The sequence below is a fragment of the Entelurus aequoreus genome, linkage group LG06 (genome assembly GCF_033978785.1).
Source record: "Entelurus aequoreus isolate RoL-2023_Sb linkage group LG06, RoL_Eaeq_v1.1, whole genome shotgun sequence".
NCBI lineage: Eukaryota > Metazoa > Chordata > Actinopteri > Syngnathiformes > Syngnathidae > Entelurus > Entelurus aequoreus.
In genome coordinates this window covers 15,239,244-15,264,713 of record NC_084736.1, presented here as the reverse complement: position 1 = coordinate 15,264,713, position 25,470 = coordinate 15,239,244, and the positions used below count along the sequence as shown (strand labels likewise).

Genomic DNA, 25,470 nt, shown 5'->3' with positions numbered 1-25,470 from the left:
TAAATCCAAAAGATGTTGAGTTTCCTTTAACTCGGACTCATTTTGTAGTCCAGTTGCCGGTCGGGTGGCATGCATAGTTAAATCAACACAAATATTACTCTATTGGTGGGAAATATTCTGAAATATTGGCTATTATTTTTACTTCTTGTTGTGTTTTTCTTGTAAACATTCCATAAGACGGTGCCATATTTCCATGCTTGGGAAGTGACATCACTTGTTTAACTTTCCTACTCACCTCAGAAAAAGTGTAGCATTTTAACAATACAGAAAAATACACAAATAAGTAAAATGCATTAATGGATATAAAAAATATAAATAAACCTATAACAAAAATTACAACATAATAAAAATTTGAGTACAAAATTGTACTACCATACGCTTAAACTACTACCCTTTAGACAGAATAATGAACCCGAAAAGTGAATATAAATAAAAATACCGTATTTTTCGGACTATAAGGGGCACTTAAAATCCTTTAATTTTTGCAAAAATCGACAGTGCACCTTATAACCCGGTGCACCTAATATACGGCATAATTTTGGTTGTGCTTACCGACCTCGAAGCAATTTTATTTGGTACTTATGATAAGTGTGACCAGTGAATGGCAGTCATACATAAGAGATACGTGTAAACTGCAAGATGACGCCAGTGAAGAGCACCAAAACTTTAAATGTTCCATTGAGAATATAGAACATTACACACTGCGCTCAAAAATCTGTCAAAGTTTTTAGTACGACTTCGGTAAGCTATGAAGCCGCACCGCTTGATGGATTTCCGGTGTGGATGTTGCATTATTGAGCCACAGATGAGAAGATGCTGCTCCATTATTGATTTAACTAAAGTCTGAATGTCATTAAAACAGTTGGCTCCATATTTTGACACTTCTTCAACTCCCGTCCTTGCACGCTACACCAAAGATGACGGGGAGAAGACTCTGTCGAAGGTGAGTCCCGTAGGTAAGACCGCCCACAAAACGGTGCATCCTGAAGAGACGCTCAGAAACTACTTGAAAATGGGCTGTAAAACATAATCTATGCAACACTTTCATCAAAGAACCACCATCACATGTTATGTGGACCACAAGATAGTGTTTTAAATTTAGAAAAAAATCTTAATATGACCCCTTTAATGCGCCTTATAATCCGGTACGCCTCTTGTATGAAAATTGACCTGAATAGACCCGCTCATCGGCAGTGTACCTTTTAATCCGGTGCACCCTATGGTCGGAAAAATACGGTAAATAAAAGACAAAATAAATACTATAAAAAAATTTAAAAAAATTTAACATATATACATTTTTTTCTATATTTTATAAGTAAAAATATATATAAATAAATATTTATTTTTCTTTAAAAAAAGTTAATCCAAATTATGTTCAGTTTCCTTTAAAGCTGACTCATCTTTTAATCCAGTTGCCAGTCGGGTGGCATGCATTTGCAGAGTGGGCGATTGCCAACACTAAATTAGCACGTACATAAAAAAATAAAAAAAAGGCTCCCAAATGAACAGCTCACAACTGGAAATCGGTTCTCATCGGTCCCTTAAAAGAGCTGTTCAAAAAAACTTGATTCTACAGTGGTTACACAGGTAAGGTCATATGAAGACGGAGTTGTCATAAGAAATAATGTAAATCTAACTAATTTGGCACAAACACCCGAAAATATTGACACAAACTTATTTTACTTAACTTATTGGGATGTAGGAGGAAGAAAAAACCCACGCAAGGACAGGAGAAAATACAAACTCCACATAGAGATGTTCTAAAACAGATTTGAACCCCCAATCTCCTCAATATGAGACTGACATGCTAACCACAAGTCCTCTAAGCTATCAAGCTACAAATTGAACTGAATCAAGGATGTCGCTGTGGCTTGTGCAGCCCTTTGAGACACTAGTGATTAAGGGCTATATAAATAAACTTTCATTGATTGATTGATTGAATCCATTGGAGTTCTGTGTAAACCAGAATGCACACCTTTTATCAGACCACAGCGGCCCCGCCACCTCTTACCTCGCAACGAAAGGGCTTCTCCCCAGAATGCTGGAGCGAGTGGACTTTGAGGGACATGCTGCGTTTAAAGGACTTGCCGCAGGTCTCGCAGGTGAACGGCATGTCCTTGGTGTGAGCTGTGGGGAAGACAGAGATGCAAGGAAGACATAACTGATATGTGGCAAATAAGAAATAATGATTCTTAGGTTCACCTACAGAAACCTCCTTATGATTTTTACTTCCTCGAGGACATGGGTGTCCAAAGTTTGCCATTTGTGGCCCACAGCTAATTTTTCAATAGCATATTCTAAAAATACTATTTGCAAAAAAATATATGTGGAATAAAAGAGCAAACAGGTGCAATGCAACGAAAAAAGTTCAAATGTTGACACCAGCAATGTCCTGATGCAGATCCCCTCCTCTACCAGAGGGACACAATTAAAATTCCATATTCCTTGTTAAACACATTAAAGTTAAAGTTAAAGTACCACTGATAGTCACACATACACTAGGTGTGGTGAAATTACTCTCTGCATTTGACCCATCCCCTTGTTCCACCCCCTGGGAGGTAGGGATGATGTTTGATAAGGATTTATCGAGTTCGAGCCTATTATCGAATCCTCTTATCGAACCGATTCCTTATCGATTCTCTTATCGAGTCCAGATAGGTTGTTGTATATGGAAAAAAACACACAATATTTGGTTTAACAAAAGCTCACTTTTATTATATAATAAAAAAATAAAATCTAATAAATAAATAAATATTGACTGTTACCCACCTAAAGAAATAAAATAAAATAAATAAATATTGACTGTTGTTACCCAAAGTATATTAAGTGGGATTTTTGAGAGAAACAAATATATACAGTAACACAAAAACAACCTGTCTCTGTGATCACTATAGGTGTATAAATAATAAAATAGTGTTAAATAAAATCAGTCCCTTGGGCACAAAACTGAAAATAATACAGCTCTCCAAAAAGTGCACTTCTGCTGCTATTTGACATAACTGTTTGTTATGATAAATAATTACCAAAATGTGTTCGTTGCTATCTGTCTGCAAGAAGGGACACGTGGTTGTGTGACTTTTTTTTATGCCTGTGGGCATTTTCTTGCAAGCCACCCCACTCTGGCGCACACTCGTAATGGCAGGCGAGGATGTAAGGTTGTTAGACGTCAACCCAACAGTCAGATGGGGACACTCACCGTCGCATGAATGTTACACACGTGTGTGCTTAGAGGAGGGTCTTTGATTTCAACTGTATTGGTCGAAAGCACGAGTAACCTCATTTTTTTATCGGCATTTCAAAGCAATTTCTCTCAGAGTTGGGCCATAAAACATCTTATTCAATGTACATTCAATTTTAAAAAAAACCCCACCATATTCTTAATTTAGACAATCTTATGTAAAGGGCGTTTGTGTTTAGGGATGGGTACGTTCACATTTTCACAATTTTCAGTACCTTTGTGTGTGTGTTGATAAATATTAATTGTTTTTGATGATATGATGTATTTTTTATTGCAACAATTGAAAATGAGCTGATTATGGTAACTGCTGTTTAGTTGTTACATCTTAACTTAGACTTAAACTTGGACAAACTTTATTGATCCTCAAGGGAAATTGTTCACCACAGTAGCACAGTTAGAAAGGATGGAACGGATAATGCAGGTATAAAGCAGACTGGTATTATTTATAATTAGACAGACAACACATCTACAGTGTGATTTTGTTTTGTTTACAAGGAAAGAAAAACAAAAGTTAAAAAAGGGAGATATGTTGTGTATATATATATGTATGTGCTGCGGTTGTTTTAAGAACATTGCGACAGCTGCCTTAAAGGAGGTGCGTTGCTATGTTTCCGGTTGGTCGTAAAAGTGTTCGTCATGTGTTTTACCCTGCTAAAATCTCTCAGTAAAGTTATTCGATGGATTATAGCTTTTGTTTTGAACTTTATTACACCTTGGAGCGCTTTTTCCCGTCCATTGTTTTCCTGCTTTCGCTATCTGCACCTAATGATCATTTATTGTGATGTCCCACGGAGCATTTCTGGTCGGGACGGGATTCGAATAAAGAATCAACTCTTTTCCTTTACTATAGTGGTCTCGATAACGGGTACCGGTTCTCAAAAAGGGATTCGAGTCAGAGGACTCGGTTCTTTTCTTATCAAACAACCGGGAAAACCGGTTTCGAGTATCATCCCTAAGGGGAGCAGTGAGCAGCAGCGGTGGTCGCGCTACGGAATCACTTTGGTGATTTAACCCCCAATTCCAACCCTTGATGCTGAGTGCCAAGCAGGGAGGTAATGGGTGCCATTTTAATAGTCTTTGGTAGGACTCAACCGGGGTTTGAACTCACGCAGGAGTTGCATGAATTTCAGGAGGGTGTATGTTTGCCAAAACACCGTCTCCAATTTGAGAGCAGGCTGAAACAAACGCGTAGTCTATCCGCACTGCAAAGCCACTTCTAAGATACTCATCCTCACCACCATGGTGACAAAGTTTATTTCAACTACCATTATCACTGAAGGACTAGAGGAAATGGAAAGGCTAAGCATGGCGCGTATGTACACCGGGCAGGACGACACATGAAGCTAACCGCTAAAGTTTCAATGTGAAGTAGGGATAACGGATTTACTGTTTACTAAACCACACATGAAAAATGTACTGTTTTAATTGGTTTTACCCTTTAAAATCGTTTTTAATCATATTTATTTTTATATTGTTTTTATATTGGTTTTATATTTATTTATTTATTTTATTTTTATTTTTTATTTTATTTATTTATAATTAATTTTTTATTCAGTCATTGGTGGAGCTACGGATAATATTTGAATATTGTTTTTAATATTGTTGTGCAGCACTTTGGAAACATTTTTGTTGTTTAAATGTGCTATATAAATAAAGTAGATTGGATTGGATCCAGACGTCAATACCATTGACATCTAGCGTAGTATCAGTATATAAACGGTGCTAAAGTAATTGACTCAACATTTTTCTTTACTTATTATTACAACAATATCTTTTTGGGTGTTTTTTGTTATTGTTTACAAAGTCAGGGAGTAGGTTTCTGGACATAAGAAGGCCTTGAGGGCAAAAAACAAATGATTTAAATGGGAGCCAATAGTAGTTTTTGCTTTTGTTTAGTTATTGTGCAATAGCCACTTTAATTTGTTAAAGGTAAATTGTACGTAACATTCAATACCATCATCGGATTTACAACAATACCAGCTAATTGAGCAGAATTTACTGAATCAGAGTGGACTATGAAAAATCCTGAGTCGAAGACAGTCTTTGTATAACTCGCCCTGTTCCTGCTCTGATCATGCAAGCTATGCCCCACTAATACGCCAAGCAAAAGGATAACATGTTACAAAAGCATAGGATTTCACTCACAGGTTCAACAGCATTCTAACAACCATGGCATCCAATTGTAATTCTTTCATTCCAAACATCTGTGCATGAGACAGATGGATTGACTGCCAAGAATGCCATTCGCATTATTCAGGTCCAATGGCATTTGTAAAAAATTAAACTTAAAATTGTGACTAATATAGACGTTTATTTGTTAAACCACTGATTATTTGTGACGTATGCTAGCTGTTAGTGGTATGTGTAAAACTCACTTGTCCAGTTAATAAAAGGTGGTTTATTTCTATTTCCATTATTTCCAGTAGGGGACATCTCAAGAGCATATCTAATGTTGTGGCAGGTGTCAACTAAGTGCTTGCAATGGCAAAAACTGATGGTCTCACATTGTGTCCCATGAGCAAAACACCCTCGGCCCTCGTCACTTACCGACCATGTGCTTGCGCACGTGAGCCATGGTGTAAAACTTCTTCTCACAGGTCTCGCACGAAAACTTTTTCTCTGCGTAGCCGTGCACGATCTTGATGTGTTCGTGCAGCGACCACAGCTTCTTGAAGGACTTGTTGCAGGAGACACACTAGGGAGAAATAAACAACAGGGTGGATGAGAAATAATAAGCAGGACTTTCAACAAAGATTTGTTTTTCTGAGCATAGAGCAGAATGTAATTGTAGTTCTTTAGGCTAGAGCTCCCTCTGCTGGTTGGATATATGTAGTCACAGGATCAAACAGCATGTCTAAATGGTCTAATTCAGGGGTGTCTAAATGGTCTAATTCAGGGGTGTCCAAACGTTTTCCACTGAGAGTCTCACACTGAAAAATCAAAGCATATGGGGGCTATTTTAATATTTCTCATTTATCAAACCAAAGCAATATATATATATTGTTTAACCTTTAGGACTCCCCTTAAATTTAGTCCCGTGGGCCCGGTCTCCAGTCATAAACATGTTAAAAATAAGTCATATATAATTTTTTTCTTTCAACGCTTGAATCTCTCGATCAACTTTTCATCTATCAGTCATTATAAAATTGACATTCATTTAATGTTTTATGCCGTTTTTGTTATAAAAAAAAACGCAATATGTCCCCCCCAAAAATATGGATTATTTAATGAAAAAAAAACAACCTACTGCAAACACCATTGATTTTAATTCATTATTTTTTGAGCAATGACAGGTGTTTTTGCTGTTGTTTTAATTACTTTAACCCTTAAATCTTAAGATCAACTTCAGTTCTATCAGTCGATAAGAAATGTGTATTATTTTTTTTAATGTTTTTTTGGTTTGCTTGTTTTTATTCCCTTGGCAAACACAACATATGCAATTTATTATAAATATTAAAAATGCATATTTTCAAATGTAATATTTGATGAGAAGTAATTGTAGCCCCTTAGTCAATAATTCTTAAATTGATTTTGATTCATTATTATTTTTTGAGCAATGACATAATTTTAAAGAAAAAAACAGCCTGCATTGCAGCTTTGTGTTAGTAATAGGGCTTTCAAAAGATTATTTTATTAATCAAATTAATCACATTTTTTAATTTAGATTAATCAAAGGGCAAAATAAACATTTGCTGAGGAAAAGACCCCAATATTTGTACCCAAACGCAATTTAATTGTCATCCAGGGAAATTTTTTAAACGTTTTCTTAAACGCATGTCATTTATTTGCACAAAACTTGGTAACAGTTTTATCGAGAGTTTTTGCACGTTAAATTTTGGAGTGAAATTTGCTAGCGAGAACACCAGTCGCAGTCTACTCACTCATTTTTGTACTTGCGTATGCGTTGATCTGGGGCCGTACTTATCAAGCTTCTTAGAGTGCCATTTTACACTTAAGTCCTGAAAATTTGCGAAATTTAGTCCTACTCTCAAACTTAAGAATAAAAGCTTTTTATCAACGTTCTTAAGTCTAAGAATCACTCCTACTCTCCACGATATTTAAGAGACCTTCAGAGGTGTCTTAAGTGGTTAGGAGTTGCCAGCAGGGGATGGTACTGAGGCGAGAGACGTGCGCGAACGTTCATCTTTGTTTGATGATGAGCAGCTGATCAAACGGTATCGTTTAGACAGAGCAGGTATTATTTTTGTCACAGATTTAATAATTTTCGATTCCTTGTTGATTTCTGCATGTGGCTGCAGTGGACTAGTATATATAGAGCAAGGGTCACCAACGCGGTGCCCGCGGGCACCAGGTAGCCCGTTAGGACCAGATGAGTAGCCCGCTGGCCTGTTCTAAAAATAGCTCAAATAGCAGCACTTACCAGTGAGCTGCCTCTATTTTTTAAATTGTATTTATTTACTAGCAAGCTGGTCTCGCTTTGCCCGACATTTTTAATTGTAAGAGAGACAAAACTCAAATAGAATTTGAAAATCCAAGAAAATATTTTAAAGACTTGGTCTTCACTTGTTTAAATAAATTCATTAATTTTTTTACTTTGATTCTTATAACTTTCAGAAAGACAATTTTAGAGAAAAAATACAACCTTAAAAATGATTTTAGGATTTTTAAACACATATACCTTTTTACCTTTTAAATTCCTTCCTCTTCTTTCCTGACAATTTAAATCAATGTTCAAGTAAATTTATTTTTTTTATTGTAAAGAATAATAAATACATTTTAATTTAATTCTTCATTTTAGCTTCTGTTTTTTCGACGAAGAATATTTGTGAAATATTTCTTCAAACTTATTATGATTAAAATTTTAAAAAAATATTCTGGCAAATCTAGAAAATCTGTAGAATCAAATTTAAATCTTATTTCAAAGTCTTTTGAATTTCTTTGAAAAATTTTGTTCTGGAAAATCTAGAAGAAATAATGATTTGTCTTTGTTAGAAATATAGCTTGGTCCAATTTGTTATATATTCTAACAAAGTGTAGATTGGATTTTAACCTATTTAAAACATGTCATCAAAATTCTAATATTAATCTTAATCAGGAAAAATGACTAATGATGTTCCATAAATTCTTTTTTTAATTTTTTCAAAAAGATTCGAATTAGCTAGTTTTTCTCTTCTTTTTTTCGGTTGAATTTTGAATTTTAAAGAGTCGAAATTGAAGATAAACTATGTTTCAAAATTGAATTGTCATTTTTTTCGTGTTTTCTCCTCTTTTAAACCGTTCAATTAAGTGTAAATATCATTAATTATTAATAATAACATAGAGTTAAAGGTAAATTGAGCAAATTGGCTATTTCTGGCAATTTATTTAAGTGTGTATCAAACTGGTAGCCCTTCGCATTAATCAGTACCCAAGAAGTAGCTCGTGGTTTCAAAAAGGTTGGTGACCCCTGATATAGAGCCACCCACACCAGTTTCAAATTAGTTGCCTAATTAATGAATTGGAAAGAAAATGTTATGAGAGCAGCGTATGTGTGTGGCACACACATTCGCTAGGTTACAGCATGTGAGGTGAGTGACGTCAGTGAGTGTGTGGGCGAGAGAAGAGAGGGAGCGGTATTGTGAGTGCGAGCGGGGACTAGTTTGTTTTGTGTTGGATTGGCTGTGTGCAAGCAATCAATAAAGCAAGATTTGCAACTAATCGCCGGACTCATCATTTACTCTAAAGTCGTCCGCTGTGGAGACCCACTGCCGGGTAAAGTGAAGGGTGTTGCCCCGAGCATACATCCTGGAGAAGTGTCTCCCCTGCCTCTTTGTTACGGTCTGGGAGCAGGAAGCAGGGAAGGTGCAACAAAAAGGAAACATTTATTTTTGATTCATTGCCAATATTGTTTGTTTGTTTTGTATTATTTTGTAGTTTATTGTCAAAATATACACCCCCATTGTCCACTTAAATATTTCTAAGATATTTCTTTATTCTTAGACAAGGGATTCCCTTCCGTGATTGGTCATTTCTAGGGACACAGAAATTACGTCACCTAAAATTCCGTTTACGGCACATAGTAATGTCGTAATTCAGCTCTGAGTGTGACACTTAAGATTCAGTCCTACACTTCGCTGAAAGTGTGAGTAAGACGCTTGATAACTAACTTTTAAGTGCAGCTTTCAGCGAAGAATTTATTTACTCTTAAGTCAACTCTTAGCAGACTTCTTAGGAGTAATTCTAAGAAGCTTGATAAGTACGGCCCCTGGGGCCGTATTTATCAAGCGTTTTAGAGTGCCATTTTACACTTAAGTCCTGAGAAATTGCGAAATTTAGTCCTACTCTCAAACTTAAGAATAAAAGCTATTTATCAACTTTCTTAAGTCTAAGAATCACTCCTACTCTCCATGATATTTAAGAGACCTTCAGAGGTGTCTTAAGTGGTTAGGAGTTGCCAGCAGGGGATGGCACTGAGGCGAGAGAGATGTGCACAAACGTTCAGGGAGCGGAAGGATGTCCTGGCTTTGTTTGATGACGAGCAGCTGATCAAACGGTATCGGTTAGACAGAGCGGGTATTATTTTTGTCACAGATTTAATAATTTTCGATTCCTTGTTGATTTCTGCATGTGGCTGCAGTGGGCTAGTATATATAGAGCCACCCACACCAGTTTCAAATTAGTTGCCTAATTAATGAATTGGAAAGAAAATGTTATGAGAGTAGCGTATGTGTGTGTGTGGCCCTTTAATAGGTGACAGCAAGTGAGGTGAGTGACGTCAGTGAGTGTGTGGGCGAGAGAAGAGAGGGAGCGGTACCATGAGTGCGGGGGGGGGACTAATTTGTTTTGTATTATTTTGTAGTTTATTGTCAAAATGTACACTCCCATTGTCCACTTAAATATTTCTAAGATATTTCTTTATTCTTAGACAAGGGATTCCCTTCCGTGATTGGTCATTTCTAGGGACACAGAAATGACGTCACCTAAAATTCCGTTTACGGCACATAGTAATGTCGTAATTCAGCTGAGTGTGACACTTAAGATTCAGTCCTACATTTCGCTGAAAGTGTGAGTAAGACGCTTGATAACTAACTTTTAAGTGCAGCTTTCAGCGAATAATTTATTTACTCTTAAGTCAACTCTTAAGAGACTTCTTAGGAGTAATTCTAAGAAGCTTGATAAATACGGCCCCTGATCACTGACCGTATCGCGTTTGAAGTAACAGAGGTTGTGCTCTCAAAATAAACTGCAAGATTAATCAAAGTGTGTTCATGATTAATGTAGGGCTGCAACTAACGATTAATTTGATAATCGATTAATCTGTCGATTATTACTTCGATTAATCGATTAATAATCGGATAAAAGAGACAAACTACATTTCTAACCTATCCAGTATTTTATTGAAAAAAAACAGCGTACTGGCACCATACTTATTTTGATTATTGTTTCTCAGCTGTTTGTAAATGTTGCAGTTTATAAATAAAGGTTTATTTAAAAAAAACATATGAAATAAATAAATAAATATTTTTTTTAAATTAAAAAACAAAACAAAAAAACTGCGCATGCGCATAGCATAGATCCAACGAATCGATGACTAAATTAATCGGCAACTATTTTAATAATCGATTGAATTGATTAGTTGTTGCAGCCCTAGGTTAATGCAATATTTTTTATGATTAATCACATGAGTTAACACGTTAAGTTTGACAGCCCTATTAATTAGTCAACATTGGAACTTTTTGTCGTTACATTTCACCTGTTGGCTCTTTTTTTTCACTTTTGTGTGTTTTTTTTTTTTCATAGTATTTTTAGAATGTGCCGCGGGCCATTAAATAATTAGCTGTGGGCTGCAAATGACCCCCAGGCTGCACTTTGGACATTCTGGTCTAAATGATAAAATATCCTAACAATTTCTGAACAATGAATAGCTAATCCTCTAATTTATGTTCACGTGATTGTCATTATGTGCTTATTCTAAAAGCAGGTTGACCAATGTGCCCCTATTACCTGGATGTTCTTCTCGCAGTCGGTCTGCTGGTGCAAGGCCAGCTCGCTCTCCAGGACAAACTTCTTGCCGCACTTGTCGCAGATCTGCATCCGCCTGTGCGTCACGTTCATGTGCTTCTCCAGGTACCAGCGCGTGTTGAACACCCGCGGGCACTTCTCGCACGCCAGCATTTCCTTCTCCTCCGCCTCGGCTTTGGCTCCCGCCACGGCGCCGGCGGACAAGGGCGGGGCCGACCTGGCTGATCGCCGCTGGATCTTGGGCGGCTCCGCGTGCTTCCGCCGCCCCCTGGTGGTCATCCCGGAGGACTGCGAGCTCAGAGCCGCGCGGAGGCTTTTCCTCTGCAGTTGGCCGGAAGCCGGGCCTCCCCGGTGGGTCCTCTTTGATCTCGCTCTGTGACTTTCAATCTCCTCTTCCTCGTCGTCATCCTCCTCCTCCTCATCATCCTCATCGTGGCTGTCCTCTTCCTCGTCCTCCTCCTCACTACCGGCTCTCTCGGAGTCGTCCCCTGCGGTTCCACCTTTGCTGTCCCCCTTGGACACGTGGAGGGTCTGATTGTTGAGGTTGACTTCAACGATGATCTGTTCGCGCTTGAACCCACCTTCCTCTCCGCCATCCTCTTCTTCGTCGTCATCATCCTCCTCCATCTCCTCTGAGGTGACGTCACCAGTGACTTGTGTGCCATGTGTGTGCACTTCCTGCCCTGCCCCACCCTCTCCGAAATACTGCTGCTGAACGCCAACGCTGAGCTCTCCCGCCGACGCCTTGGAGGCCATTTTGTTGTCCACTAACACCGAGTAAGGCTTGCCGCCTCCCTCTCTTTTGTACAGTTTACCCGTCGGGTCCACATCCAGGTTCGGGGTGTTATAGTAGGACTGGGTCACCTGTGCCCTGCTGCGTCCCTCCTCCTGTGACATACCGCCCAGGGAAGGGACGGAAACCTCCTCCTTGAGGCTCTGGCAGGATTTCATGAAGAGGGAACGCCTAAAGGAATACCTTATGAAGCCGCCCTACAAGAAAGGAAGGGCAGGGGGCGCTGCACCAGACCCCCGCCCTTCCTCTTTGGAAAGGACGGGATGAGGTGAGGGACAGTCAGCCGGATTCAAACAGAGCATCCATGCTGGTCAGGATGGGAAACCAAGTTGGAAAGACATACATTCTGTGGCTCCATAAAAGTCTTTGATGAAGCTATAATCCTTGGTGTTTCACTTCCGCTTCCTGCACAGCGGCGCGGTCCTCCAAGGGAAGGGCAGACGAAGGCAAAAGGACACATGGAACTGCCATCAGCGCTTGAAGAGCCATCAACTGAGCATTGCCTACGAGAAGAGGCAGGAAGAGAACAGGCACACATGAGGCTGAGCAGAAGAAAAAAAAACATCTCTCTTCCGCTGTCATGTCAATAAAAAGTTTGAAGTGAAACTCTAGGCGGCACTTTCAAAAGTCACACAACTGCATTTAAATTTCGGGGATGGAACCAAAAGTCCTCACAAATGAACGGGTGTGGATTAATTTACATTACATACAATAAAAACTGTTAAAAAGTGTTCTGACATGTTCAGGAACAGACATGCTTAAATATATACAGATCCCATTATTTTTGACAGAGTATCATACAGCACAGGAGTCAAACTCAAGGCTTGGGGTCTTCACTTTTCCAAAAATGCACTCGCTTTATGTTAATATACATTATATTTGCTACTGACATGCTACTAATTAGCATTAGCAATTTTACATGGCAGTTTCAACACTTCCAAATTTGTTAAAACGACAACAAAGATGCACGTTACAAACAGCTTGTGCCTGTATAATACTTAGAGTATTAATTAGAGATGTCCGATATCATCGGCCGATAAATGCTTTAAAATGTAATATCGGAAATTATCGGTATCGGTTTCAAAAAGTAAAATCTATGACTTTTTAAAACGCCGCTGTACGGAGTGGTACACGGACGTAGGGAGAAGTACAGAGCGCCAATAAACCTTACAGGCACCCGTGCCGGCCCAATCACATAATATCTACGGCTTTTCACACACACACAAGTGAATGCAAGGCATACTTGGTCAAAAGCCATACAGGTCACACTGAGGGTGGCCGTATAAACAACTTTAACACGGTTACAAATATGCGCCACACTGTGAACCCACACCAAACAAGAATGACAAACACATTTCGGGAGAACATCCGCATCGTAACACAACATAAACACAACAGAACAAATACCCAGAACCCCTTGCAGCACTAACTCTTCCGGGACGCTAAAATATACACCCCCCGCTAACCCCAGCCCCCATTCCCCACCTCAACCCCCGCCCTGACCCCGCCCACCTCAACCTCCTCATGCTCTCTCAGGGACAGCATGTCCCAAATTCCAAGCTGCTGTTTTGAGGCATGTTAAAAAAAATAATGCACTTTGTGACTTCAATAATAAATATGGCAGTGCCATGTTGGCATTTTTTTCCATAACATGAGTTGATTTATTTTGGAAAACCTTGTTACATTGTTTAATGCATCCAGCGGGGCATCACAACAAAATTAGGCATAATAATGTGTTAATTCCACGACTGTATATATCAGTATCGGTTGATATCGGAATCTGTAATTAAGAGTTGGACAATATCGGAATATCGGCAAAAAAGCCATTATCGGACATCTCTAGTATTAACACTTTTGACTGAACTGACAAGCCAACACACCATAAACTGTACACTACTGCCATCTAACGTCTTGAACTTGCAACTGCATTTGAGACAAGTTGTATATATTATATACAAATATAATATAACATAATAATATAGCATATCAGTATATATTATATACTGTATATATAATATGTAAATAATACATATATGTTATATTGCTACTATGGTACATTTTTAGTCTGCTTTATACCTGCATTATCCGTTCCATCCTTTGTAACTGTGCTACTGTGGTGAACAATTTCCCTTGAGGATCAATAAAGTTTGTCCAAGTCTAAGTCTAAGTTAAGATGTAACAACTAAACAGCAGTTACCATAATCAGCTCATTTTCAATTGTTGCAATAAAAAATACATCATATCATCAAAAACAATTCATATTTATCAACACACACACAAAGGTACTGAAAATTGTGAAAATGTGAACGTACCCATCCCTAAACACAAACGCCCTTTACATAAGATTGTCTAAATTAAGAATATGGTGGGTTTTTTTTTTTAATTGAATGTACATTGAATAAGACGTTTTATGGCCCAACTCTAATGAGAGAAATTGCTTTGAAATGCCGATAAAAAAATGAGGTTACTCGTGCTTTCGACCAATACAGTTGAAATCAAAGACCCTCCTCTAAGCACACACGTGTGTAACATTCATGCGACGGTGAGTGTCCCCATCTGACTGTTGGGTGACGTCTAACAACCTTACATCCTCGCCTGCCATTACGAGTGTGCGCCAGAGTGGGGTGGCTTGCAAGAAAATGCCCACAGGCATAAAAAAAGTCACACAACCACGTGTCCCTTCTTGCAGACAGATAGCAACGAACACATTTTGGTAAGTTACCGTGAATAAACAACGTCTACAATGTCAGTAACAACAATCTGAAGCAGAGCTTACGCTAGACCTATTTGTTTTGATCTTATGTTCTGATTAAAAAAAACTATGTCATTATTTTACTGTGTCGTATTCAAGTAAAGACAGAATGTCATGTACTTGCTGTTGAAAGCCACCACAAAGGAACGGAGTTGTGTAACGGAGTAGAAACACAATGAGGTCGCCACAATGAAATACTCCTTCCCGTCCACCATTTTAACAATATTAACCATTAAATTAGCCAAAAAAAGGGGTGCCTCAAAAAATTAGGTCACATCCAAATCGCGATTCTTATTCATCCTAAAAATCTATTTTTCAAAAAGATATGTAAATATGTATATATAATTTAAAAAAATAAATAAAATAATAAAAAAAATATATATATATGTATATATATATATATACCGTATATATATATATTTTTTTTTATATTATATATACATATTTACATATCTTTTTGATGTATCCATCCATCCATTTTCTACCGCTTATCCCTTTTGAGGTTGCGGGGGGCGCTGGAGCCTATCTCAGCTACAATCGGGCAAAAGGCGGGGTACATCCTGGACAAGTTGCCACCTCATCACAGGGCCAACACAGACAGACATCATTCACACTCACATTATATATATATATATATATATATATATATATATATATATATATATACATACACACACATATACAGTCGTGGTCAAAAGTTTACATACACTTATAAAGAACATAATGTCATGGCTGTCTTGAGTTTCCAATAATTTCTACAACTCTTTTTTTTTTTTTGTGATAGAGTGATTGGAGCACATCCTTGTTGGTCACAAAAAACATTCATGAAGTTTGGTTCTTTTATGAATTTATTATAAGTCTACTGAAAATGTGACCTAATCTGCTGGGTCAAAAGTATACATACAGCAATGTTAATATTTGCTTACATGTCCCTTGGCAAGTTTCACTGCAATAAGGCATTTTTGGTAGCCATCCACAAGCTTCTGGCAAGCTTCTGGTTGAATTTTTGACCACTCCTCTTGACAAAATTGGTGCAGTTCAGCTAATTTTTTTGGTTTTCTGACATGTACTTGTTTTTTAACCATTGTCCACACGTTTAAGTCAGGACTTTGGGAAGGCCATTCTAAAACCTTAATTCTAGCCTGATTTAGCCATTCCTTTACCACTTTTGACGTGTGATTGGCGTCATTGTCCTGTTGGAACATCCAATTGCGCCCAAGACCCACATGCCAATGGAACTGGTGCTTTAAATGGGACAATAAAAAAGGAGGATTACCTCCAAATTCTTCAGGACAACCTAAAATCATCAGCCCGGAGGTTGGGTCTTGGGCACAATTGGGTGTTCTAACAGGACAATGACCCCAAACACACGTCAAAAGTGGTAAAGGAATGGATAAATCAGGCTAGAATTAAGGTTTTAGAATGGCCTTTCCAAAGTCCTGACTTAAAATGCGTGGACAATGCTGACGAAACAAGTCCATATCAGAAAACCAACAAATTTAGCTGAACTGCACCAATTTTATCAAGAGGAGTGGTCAAAAATTCAACCAGAAGCTTGTGGATGGCTACCAAAAGTGCCTTATTGCAGTGAAACTTGCCAAGGGAGTTTTAGAAAGTATTGGAAACTCAAGACAGCCATGACATTATGTTCTTTACAAGTGTATGTAAACTTTTGATCGCAACTGCGTATATATACATACATATATATTATTATTATTATTATTATTTGTTGGCTTCCCGGTATCTTTTTTGAAAGAATCCCTACTTCTCGCTATGTGTCACACTTTCGCACCTGATTGACCTTCCTCCATTTTTGTGGGCACCTAGCAAAATTAACTGCAGGAACACAAGCATATTTAGCAGTGGTTCTTAACCTGGGTTCGATCGAACCCTAGGGGTTCGGTGAGTCGGGCTCAGGGGTTCGGCGGAGGTCAAAACACACCCGACTCATCGTGTAAATACAAACTTCTCCCTATCGGCGTATTACAGATAAGGCAACAGCTGACTGGTTTGCAGGTGTGTAATTTGTTGTGAGTTTATGCACTGTGTTGGTTTTGTTGTTTGAACAAGGTGATGTTCCTGCACGGTTCATTTTATGCACCAGTAAAAAAACATTGTAACATATTCACCATTAATTAGTTGCTTATAAACATGCAAATTAGTAACATATTGGCTCTTAACTAGTCATTATTAAGTACTTATTAATGCCTTATTCGGAATGGCCTTATTATAACCCTAACCCTGACCCTAACCCTAACCAAATAACTCTAAATTAAGTCTTTGCTACTTAGAATATGTTCCCCATACTAAAGTGTTACCAAAAACATATAACTTTGTCTTGAATTTGAAAAAACATTTTTTTTTATTTTTCACTAAAGAAGGGTTCGGTGAACGCGCATATGAAACTGGTGGGGTTCGGTACCTCCAACAAGGTTAAGAACCACTGATCTAGAGGATCTTTGACTGGTGTTTTTGCAGCATTATCCTAAAAACAGCAGAGCGCTCCGACCATTTAAAAACATTTTGACAAGCAATTTTTGACGTTTGTCATTAAAAACAACAGCGCTGTCGTGGCAAATAAAGGCACTCTAACTCACATTTTTGCAGTCAACTCTGAGTATCCTAAAAACAGCAGAACACTTCCAATGAGATAAAAGATCTTTGGAGAGCATTTTTAGACTATTATCTTAGAAACAGCGGAGGGCTCCAATCATACAGAACATCTTTGACATGTGTTCTTTGAAGTTAGTCATTAAAAACAGCAAAGCAGTCCTATCTTATTGAGGCTCTTTGACTTGTGTTTTTGCAGTGGGTAACTGGAAACAGTACCAAGCTCCCGTTGTGTAGAGGATCTTTGATTGGCTTGTTTTTTTCCTAACAGCAGAGTCGTCTCGTCATATAGAGGATGTTGGACCCTTTTATTTGACTATCCCTGATCTAGTGTAAAAAGACAGCATCTTGTAGTGGTCGGTTTACTTTGTAATAGTCGGACATTCATATAACATAAGCTCTGTACTGATGAAGCGAGTTTGACACAAAGCTGACTAGATTATCCCGACTGTGTATGACAAACCGCATGAGAAGCTTGAACGCAACCTTGCACGCTAGAGCGGATTTTAATCTTTCATTTTATTTTTTTTAGCCTCTCGCAATCAAACGCTGACAAAAGCACACAAACATGCACGCCGCGGTTATGCAAGCCAATATTGAGCATGAAATGTATTATTGCAGATGAGTCATTTGAGAGTGAAATAACAATTTTGGGGTAGGGGAAACTTGTTCACTTCTCAATATACCGTATTTTTCGGAGTATAAGTCGCACCGGACGAAAATGCATAATAAAGAAGGAAAAAAACCTATACCGTATTTTCCGCACCATAAGCCGCCCCGTGTTGTAAGCCGCACCTTCAATGAATGGCATATTTCAAAACTTTGTTTACCTATTAGCCGCCCCGTGTTATTAGCCGCACCTACGCTACGCTAAAGGGAATGTCAAAAAAACAGTCAGATAGGTCAGTCAAACTTTAATAATATATCACAAACCAGCATTCTAAAAACTCTGTTCACTCCCAAAATGTAATGTGCAAATGTGCAATCACAAAAATAGTAACAGTCAAAATAGTGCAGAGCAATAGCAACATCAATAACTCAACGTTGCTCATACGTTAGTGTCACACAACACACAAAATAAACATTTAAAGCTCACTTTCTGAAGTTATTACTCATCCACAAATCCTTAGAATTCTTCTTCTTCGGCGTGTTTCACTTGTTTTTTGACACCATCTATGATGTGGACGCGCATGAAGTCGTAGATCAACAGGGACGGAGCTGCGTGAAAAAAAGTCACCCGGTCTCTTCGCTCATTTTTTCTTCATCCATCCATCCCTTCGAGTTAGCTTTTATGATGACGCCGGCTGGAAAGTTCTCTTTTGGCAAGGTCTTCCTTTTGAATATCACCGTGGGTGGAAGTTTCTGGCCGTTAGCATGGCAAGCTAGAACCACGGTGAAGGACGACTTCTCATTCCCTGTGGTGAGAATATTCACCGTAGTGTTCCCGTTGTATCCACAGTGCGGTTCACATGAATATCAAAAGTCAGTGGAACCTTGTACGCGTGTCTCTTAGTAGGAGACATTTTGTGGTCTTTACAGAAACACACAAATGAAATGAACCGTAATATCCGCGCGCTTCTTCTTCTACGGGGGCGGGTGCTCACCTTGGCGGTTGCTTACAGTAGAAGAAGAGGCGCTTCCTTTTCTATGGGGGCGGTTGCTTACCGTAGAAGAAGCGCTTCCTCTTCTACGGGGAAAAAAGATGGCGGCTGTTTACCATAGTTGCGAGACCTAAACTTTATGAAAATAAATATTAATATTAATCCATATATAAGGCGCACTGGGTTATTAGCCGCACTGTCAGCTTTTGAGAAAAATTTTGTTTTTTTAGGTGCGGCTTATGGTGCGGAAAATACGGTATAAGTCGCACTGGAGTATAAGTCGCATTTTTGGGGGAAATTTATTTGATAAAACCCAACACCAAAGATAGACATTTGAAAGGCAATTTAAAATAAATAAAGAATAGTAAACAACAGGCTGAATAAGTGTACGTTATATGACACATAAATAACCAACTGAGAACATGCCTGGTATGTTAACGTAACATATTATGGTAAGAGTCATTCAAATAACTATAACATATAGAACATGCTATACGTTTACCAAACAATCTGTCACTCAACAATCAAATGCAGATACTTTTTCTTTTTCTTATGCCTTCTGATCTCTCTCTCTCTCTCTCTCTCTCTCTCTCTCTCTCTCTCTCTCTCTCTCTCTCTCTCTCTCTCTCTCTCTCTCTCTCTCTCTCTCTCTCTCTCTCTCTCTCTCTCTCTCTCTCTCTCTCTCTCTCTCTCTCTCTCTCTCTCTCTCTCTCTCTCTCTCTCTCTCTCTCTCTCTCTCTCTCTCTCTCTCTCTCTCTCTCTCTCTCTCTCTGTCCACTACTTGATGTCCATATCCTCCCCCCCCCCCCCTCCACACCCCTGATTGTAAATAATGTAAATAATTCAATGTGATTATCTTGTGTGATGACTGCATTATGATGATAGTATATATGATAGTATATATCTGTATCATGAATCAATTTAAGTGGACCCCGACTTAAACAAGTTGAAAAACTTATTCGGGTGTTACCATTTAGTGGTCAATTGTACGGAATATGTACTTCACTGTGCAACCTACTAATAAAAGTCTCAATCAATCAATCAAAAACTCCTAATCGCTAAATCCCATGAAATCTTATACATCTAGTCTCTTACGTGAATGAGCTAAATAATATTATTTGATATTTTACTGTAATTTGTTAATAATTTCACACATTAGTCGTGCCTGAGTATAAGTGGCACACCCGGCCGAACTATGAAAAAAACTGCGACTTATAGTCCGAAAAATACGGTGTACGTCTAAGATGGCGCCAACTATTAAAAGCCAAGACTTTTAGGTTCAAACAAATAAAATTAGTTAAAATGCTAGCATAAAACATTAGCATGCTAACGTTAGCATGATATCATCGGATAAGTTACCATACTTCTAAGATGGCATAAAGTATCGAAATCTAAGATTTTTAGGTTTAAATGTAACAAATTAGCTAAAATACTATCATACAACTTTAGCATGCTAACGTTAACTTGCTAACATAAGAACAGTTAACATACTTTCAAGATGACGCGGTGTCAAAATCCATGAATTTTAAATTTGAACATATAGAATTAGCTAAATAGCTGGAAAACATTTGTATGTTAACTGTAACATGTAAACATTAGAGCAGTTAGAATACTTGCAAGATGACGCCAAATATAATTCATTATTTTTTTGGTTCGAATTAATAAAATAAGAAAATATCAACTTGGTAACGTTAGCACAATAACATGGGAAAGGTTAACATACTTCTTATATGGCACCAGGTATTAAAAGCCATGATTTGTGGCTCGATCAAACAAATTTAGATCTCGTCTCATGAGCAGTTCATTATATTCAAGGACAGAACATAAATGCACCCTGTGTTTCCTATTTTTGCAAATACACACACATTTTATCTTATTTAGGTTCTGAAAGAAGAGACAGCAGGAACAAGACGAAGGGAGAAAAATGAGTGTGCACTCGGCAGACATACACGTCAATTTAACTTTCGGTTTCGATACCCGGCACGTAGAGGCAGCCAAAGAGGACAAACGCATATGAAGAGAAGAGAATAAATTGTTAATCTTGAATTCTAGTCACTTCTCATTATTTTAGACAGGCTTAGAACGAAAGAATGTGGGAGGACTCTTCCTTGCAAAAAGGAGGGTCCCAATAATGGGAACAGTTAACATAGGGCTGGGCGATATATCGAGTTTGTAAGATATATCGATATATTTTTAAACAAGATATGAATCAAGAAAATATCGTAATATTGATATAATTTATTTAAAATTAAAATGACCAAAAACCGCTTATTTGTTGTGTTCCTTGTTCTACCCCTCCCCTCCATCCTTCCAAGACGTGCTTGCACGTATAAGAACATCCATGATTGGTTGGTTGTTTACGATGAGTCACGATTGGTTAGGGACAGGCCAATCAGAGGCAAGATAGGGCGGGTCATCGAACCAGGAAAGGAAATCACAAAGTGCCTGCCTGCAAATGTATTGTTTTATCTGAGTTTGATACAATTTGTATTATTTGCACAGCTATGTTATTTATTTGACGTAGAAATAATATTTTTCTATTTTATTTATGTTATGTGATTCTGTACTACTCAACAGTTTATTTTATGTGCTGTTAATACCCCATCTTGACTAACTGGGTTAATAAAAGTGCCACTGACTGTTTCCAGTGCAGTTGTCATTCCCTTCCATTTCACTGAATATTGCTCAAAAATGAATATCATTATATGTATACTTTCACCGAAAAATATATCGAGATATACATCGAATATCGAGTTTAAGTAAAAATATATCTAGATATACTTTTTCGTCCATATCGCCCACCCCTAAGTTAACATACACTATATTGCCAAAAGTATTTGGCCACCCATGCAAGTGATCAGAATCAGGTGTCCTAATCACTTGGCCCGGCCACAGGTGTATAAAATGAAGCACTTAGGCATGGAGACTGTTTCTACAAATATTTCTGAAAGAAATCGAGTCATGAAATGTTCTGGGTTTGAAGGTTGCCAGGAGAACAGTACATTTCGGACTGCATAGTGCCGGATGTGAAATTTGGTGGAGGAGGAATTATGGTGCGGGTTGTTTTTCAGGAGTTGGGCTTGGCCCCTTAGTTCCAGTGAAAGGAACTTTGAATGCTCCAGGATACCAAAACATTTTGGACAATTCCATGCTCCCACCCTTGTGGGAACAGTTTGGAGCGGGCCCCTTCCTCTTCCAACATGACTGTGCACCAATGCACAAAGCAAGGTCCGTAAAGACATGGATGACAGAGTCTGGTGTGGATAAAATTGACTGGCCTGCACAGAGTCCAGGCCTGAACCCGATAGAACACCTTTGGGATGAATTAGAACGGAGACTGAGAGCCAGGCCTTCTCGACCAACATCAGTGTGTTACCTCACCAATGCGCTTTTGGAAGGATGGTCAAAAATTCCTATAAACACACCCCGCAACCTTGTGGACAGCCTTCCCAGAAGAGTTGAAGCTGTAATAGCGGCAAAAGGTGGACCGTAGGGGTGTCAGTGTTTCCCATAAACTGCCAAGATACCTGTGGTGGTGGGGGCGTGACTATGGGTGTGGCTATGGGCGTGGTCACCATGACATCATCTAGTCATTTGCATAATTTACTACAATGATTTGATTTTCTCTAAAAAGGCTCAAAAAATGTATACTTACTAATTAATAATAACAGTTTTGTTTTAAACGTCCATCCATCCATTTTACAATATAATTACAACACTTTATGTACATATTTATATACAGATTTGAACAATAAGTTATTCACTGAAATATATTTATTAATTGTGGTTCTTACAAAAATATATCTTATAAAATATAAAAGCTAAAATGTCTCAAAGCTCTGCCCCTTTAATTAGTGCATACTAAATAATTTAACTTTAGCCTACTACTACAACCATATTATTTACCAGCAACATAAAGTGAAACAGAGGCAGAGGTGTCCTGCCACAGTCAGTAACAAATAAACAGAAAACAATAGTGGTGGTAGATAGACACAGAGCTTCATCAAACATCTTATCCACTGAACAAAGAGCTCCAAAAATCTTGAACTTTAGACTGCCATCAGTTTTACTCCCTACACTTAACCATGTGTTTCCTACTGCCTGCAGACTTTGCACCCTTTGTTATATACACATGTTGTGTTTCTAATATAAATACATTTAATAAAGTCAAATACAAATAAGGCAACAAGAGAAGTATCCTACACTTCTCTTTTGTAAAGTAAATCTGAACAGCCGATATGGGCATCTACATCAACTATAGGATTTGCCTGAGAAGCTGGAGAGGACCAAAAAAAAAAAAAAAAAAAAAAATTTTAATTTGTGGCGGACGTAATTCTTTCGTGGCGGGCCGCCACAAATAAATGAATGTGTGGGAAACCCTGGGTGTAACGGTACGTGTATTTGTATTGAACCGTTTCGGTACGGGGGTTTCGGTTCGGTTCGGAGGTGTACCAGACGAGTTTCCACATGGACATATTAAGTAGCGTACCGCACGTTATGTAAACAATGCACACCGAGGCACAACACACGGCATGCTAGCAGCGACCGGGCTACGATAGACTGACCATACGTCCTCTTTTGCGGGGCTGTCCGGGCGGAGTTTCTTAAATGCCTCAAATGTCCGGCATTTTGAGTTAGGGTTGCGTATATTTTCAATGTACGTTCAGGGTTAAGAAGGGGTTAAAAACAAAACAAATTTTGGAGGTGTGCGAGCAGCAGCATTCGTGAGGGAGGGGCAGAGACAGAAAGAGCGAGAGAGTTATGATAAACGCGCATGCGTCGCCAGGCTCTGCTTTTTATCCATAGATTTATCAGATTTAATTTTTTATTATCTATAGCAGGGGTGTCAAAAGTGTGCCCCGGAGGCCATTTGCGGCCCACAGCTAATGTTTTAAAGGCCCACGGCACATTATAAAAATACTATTAAAATAAACAAAAACATAACAAAAGTGAAATAAAAAAGCTTAAAGGTTAAATGTAATTTAGAAAAAGTTGCAATGTTGACTAATAAAACAAAGCTGTTTTTTTCTTTCAAACTGTCATTGCTCAAAACATAATATTGAATCAAAATCAATGTTATAATGAATTATCGACCTATCCAAGGTTCCGATTACGTCACATCAAATATTCCACTAAGAAAAATATTTTTGGTGGAAGATTTTGCAAATTTGGTAAAGAAATAACCAAAAAATGTATATTTTGTTGTTTTCTTACTGTACTGAAAATGAACCGAACCGTGACCTCTAAACCGAGGTACGTACCGAACCGAAATTTAGTGGACCGACATCATTTTGAATCCAATGGGTTAGGAGTGGGGTGGCACTTCAAGTTCATATGCGAGTCAAGGCAGGTGGCCAAATACTTTTGGCAATATAGTGTACTTGCAAGATGTTGTGAAGTCTCAAATGAATTTTAGGTTTAAATGATCAAAATTAGCTAAATGCTAGCATAAAACCTTCGGATCACATAGGATAAGTTAGCAAACTTCTAAGATGGTTTCAAGTATCAAAAGTCATGACTGACACAAAGCCGACTAGATTATCCAGAGTGTGTATGACAAACCGCATTAGAAGCTTGAACGCAACCTGGCACACGAGAGCGGCTTTTAATGTTCCATTTTACCTATTTATTTTTCAAAAGTTTGGGGCCCTTCGCAAATAAACGCCGACGAAAGCACGCAAACATGCACGGTGTGGTTACGCAAGCCAATATTGAGCATGAAATGCCTCGGTGGGCTTAGCGGTATTATTGCCGATGAGTCATTTGAGAGTGAAAAACACTTTGATGTGGGGGGAAACTTGTTCACTCCTCAATATCAGTTTGATTTGCAAAGAAGATCTTACCGGATGTGTGCTTAAGTTTGGACTTAAAACAAAGAATGACACGGCAGGGTCATCAATCAATGCACAGCATCGCAACGGTAATACGATATATGTAGTCCTTGTCTTTGTGTCACCACCCCCAAAGTGAAGTGCTAATCATCTTCAAGAGGGTAGAAACCAAAAACTGGTTTCTCACAAGTTAGACCACAACTCACACCCACCGGATAAGTTGCGCGTATTAAGATGACAGGATGGAAGTTTCACACTGCAAAGGCGTTTATGAAACCGCAGCATACCAAAAGCAACATGGGTTTCAGAAACGGAGTTGATCTGACAGTGAACTGCAATGGGAAAAGTCACCTCTGTATTCGCTGCCAAAAGGCCAAACGCCCTCCTTCCTCCCAGACTTTAATAAGCTTTGCCTTTTTTTCAGCTTGGAGGGACGGAACAGCGTTTGGGTTCACATTCCTCACCCTCACCCAACTCATAAGACCATAACCCGCTCACTGTGTGCTGGGCTGCACAGCAGGGGGGTCCCCCACGCCGCCATCGCTAGTTGACCCTGGATGCCCAAATCACATCCACAAAGTAGTCTCCCATCTGGTTTTATTACAGCCACATAGAAATACATGAGGAACCGTGCTAATAAGGAGAACAAAGCGCTAATAATACAAGAAAACAATCTCTAATGT

General features: G+C 38.5%; 1 protein-coding gene across 2 annotated transcripts in view; it reads right to left on the bottom strand.

Moving 5' to 3' along the window:
• Positions 1-25,470, bottom strand: part of znf652 (zinc finger protein 652) — a 63,208-nt gene that overhangs the window by 23,057 nt on the left and 14,681 nt on the right. For both annotated transcript variants that reach the window (XM_062050059.1, XM_062050060.1), the window contains exons 2-4: positions 11,183-12,496; positions 5,786-5,933; positions 2,012-2,127 (exon numbers count right to left, since the gene is read on the bottom strand). In XM_062050059.1, coding sequence (XP_061906043.1) covers positions 2,012-2,127; positions 5,786-5,933; positions 11,183-12,151 — 1,233 coding nt within the window. In that variant the 5' untranslated portion in view covers positions 12,152-12,496. The remainder of the gene's footprint in view (positions 1-2,011; positions 2,128-5,785; positions 5,934-11,182; positions 12,497-25,470) is intronic.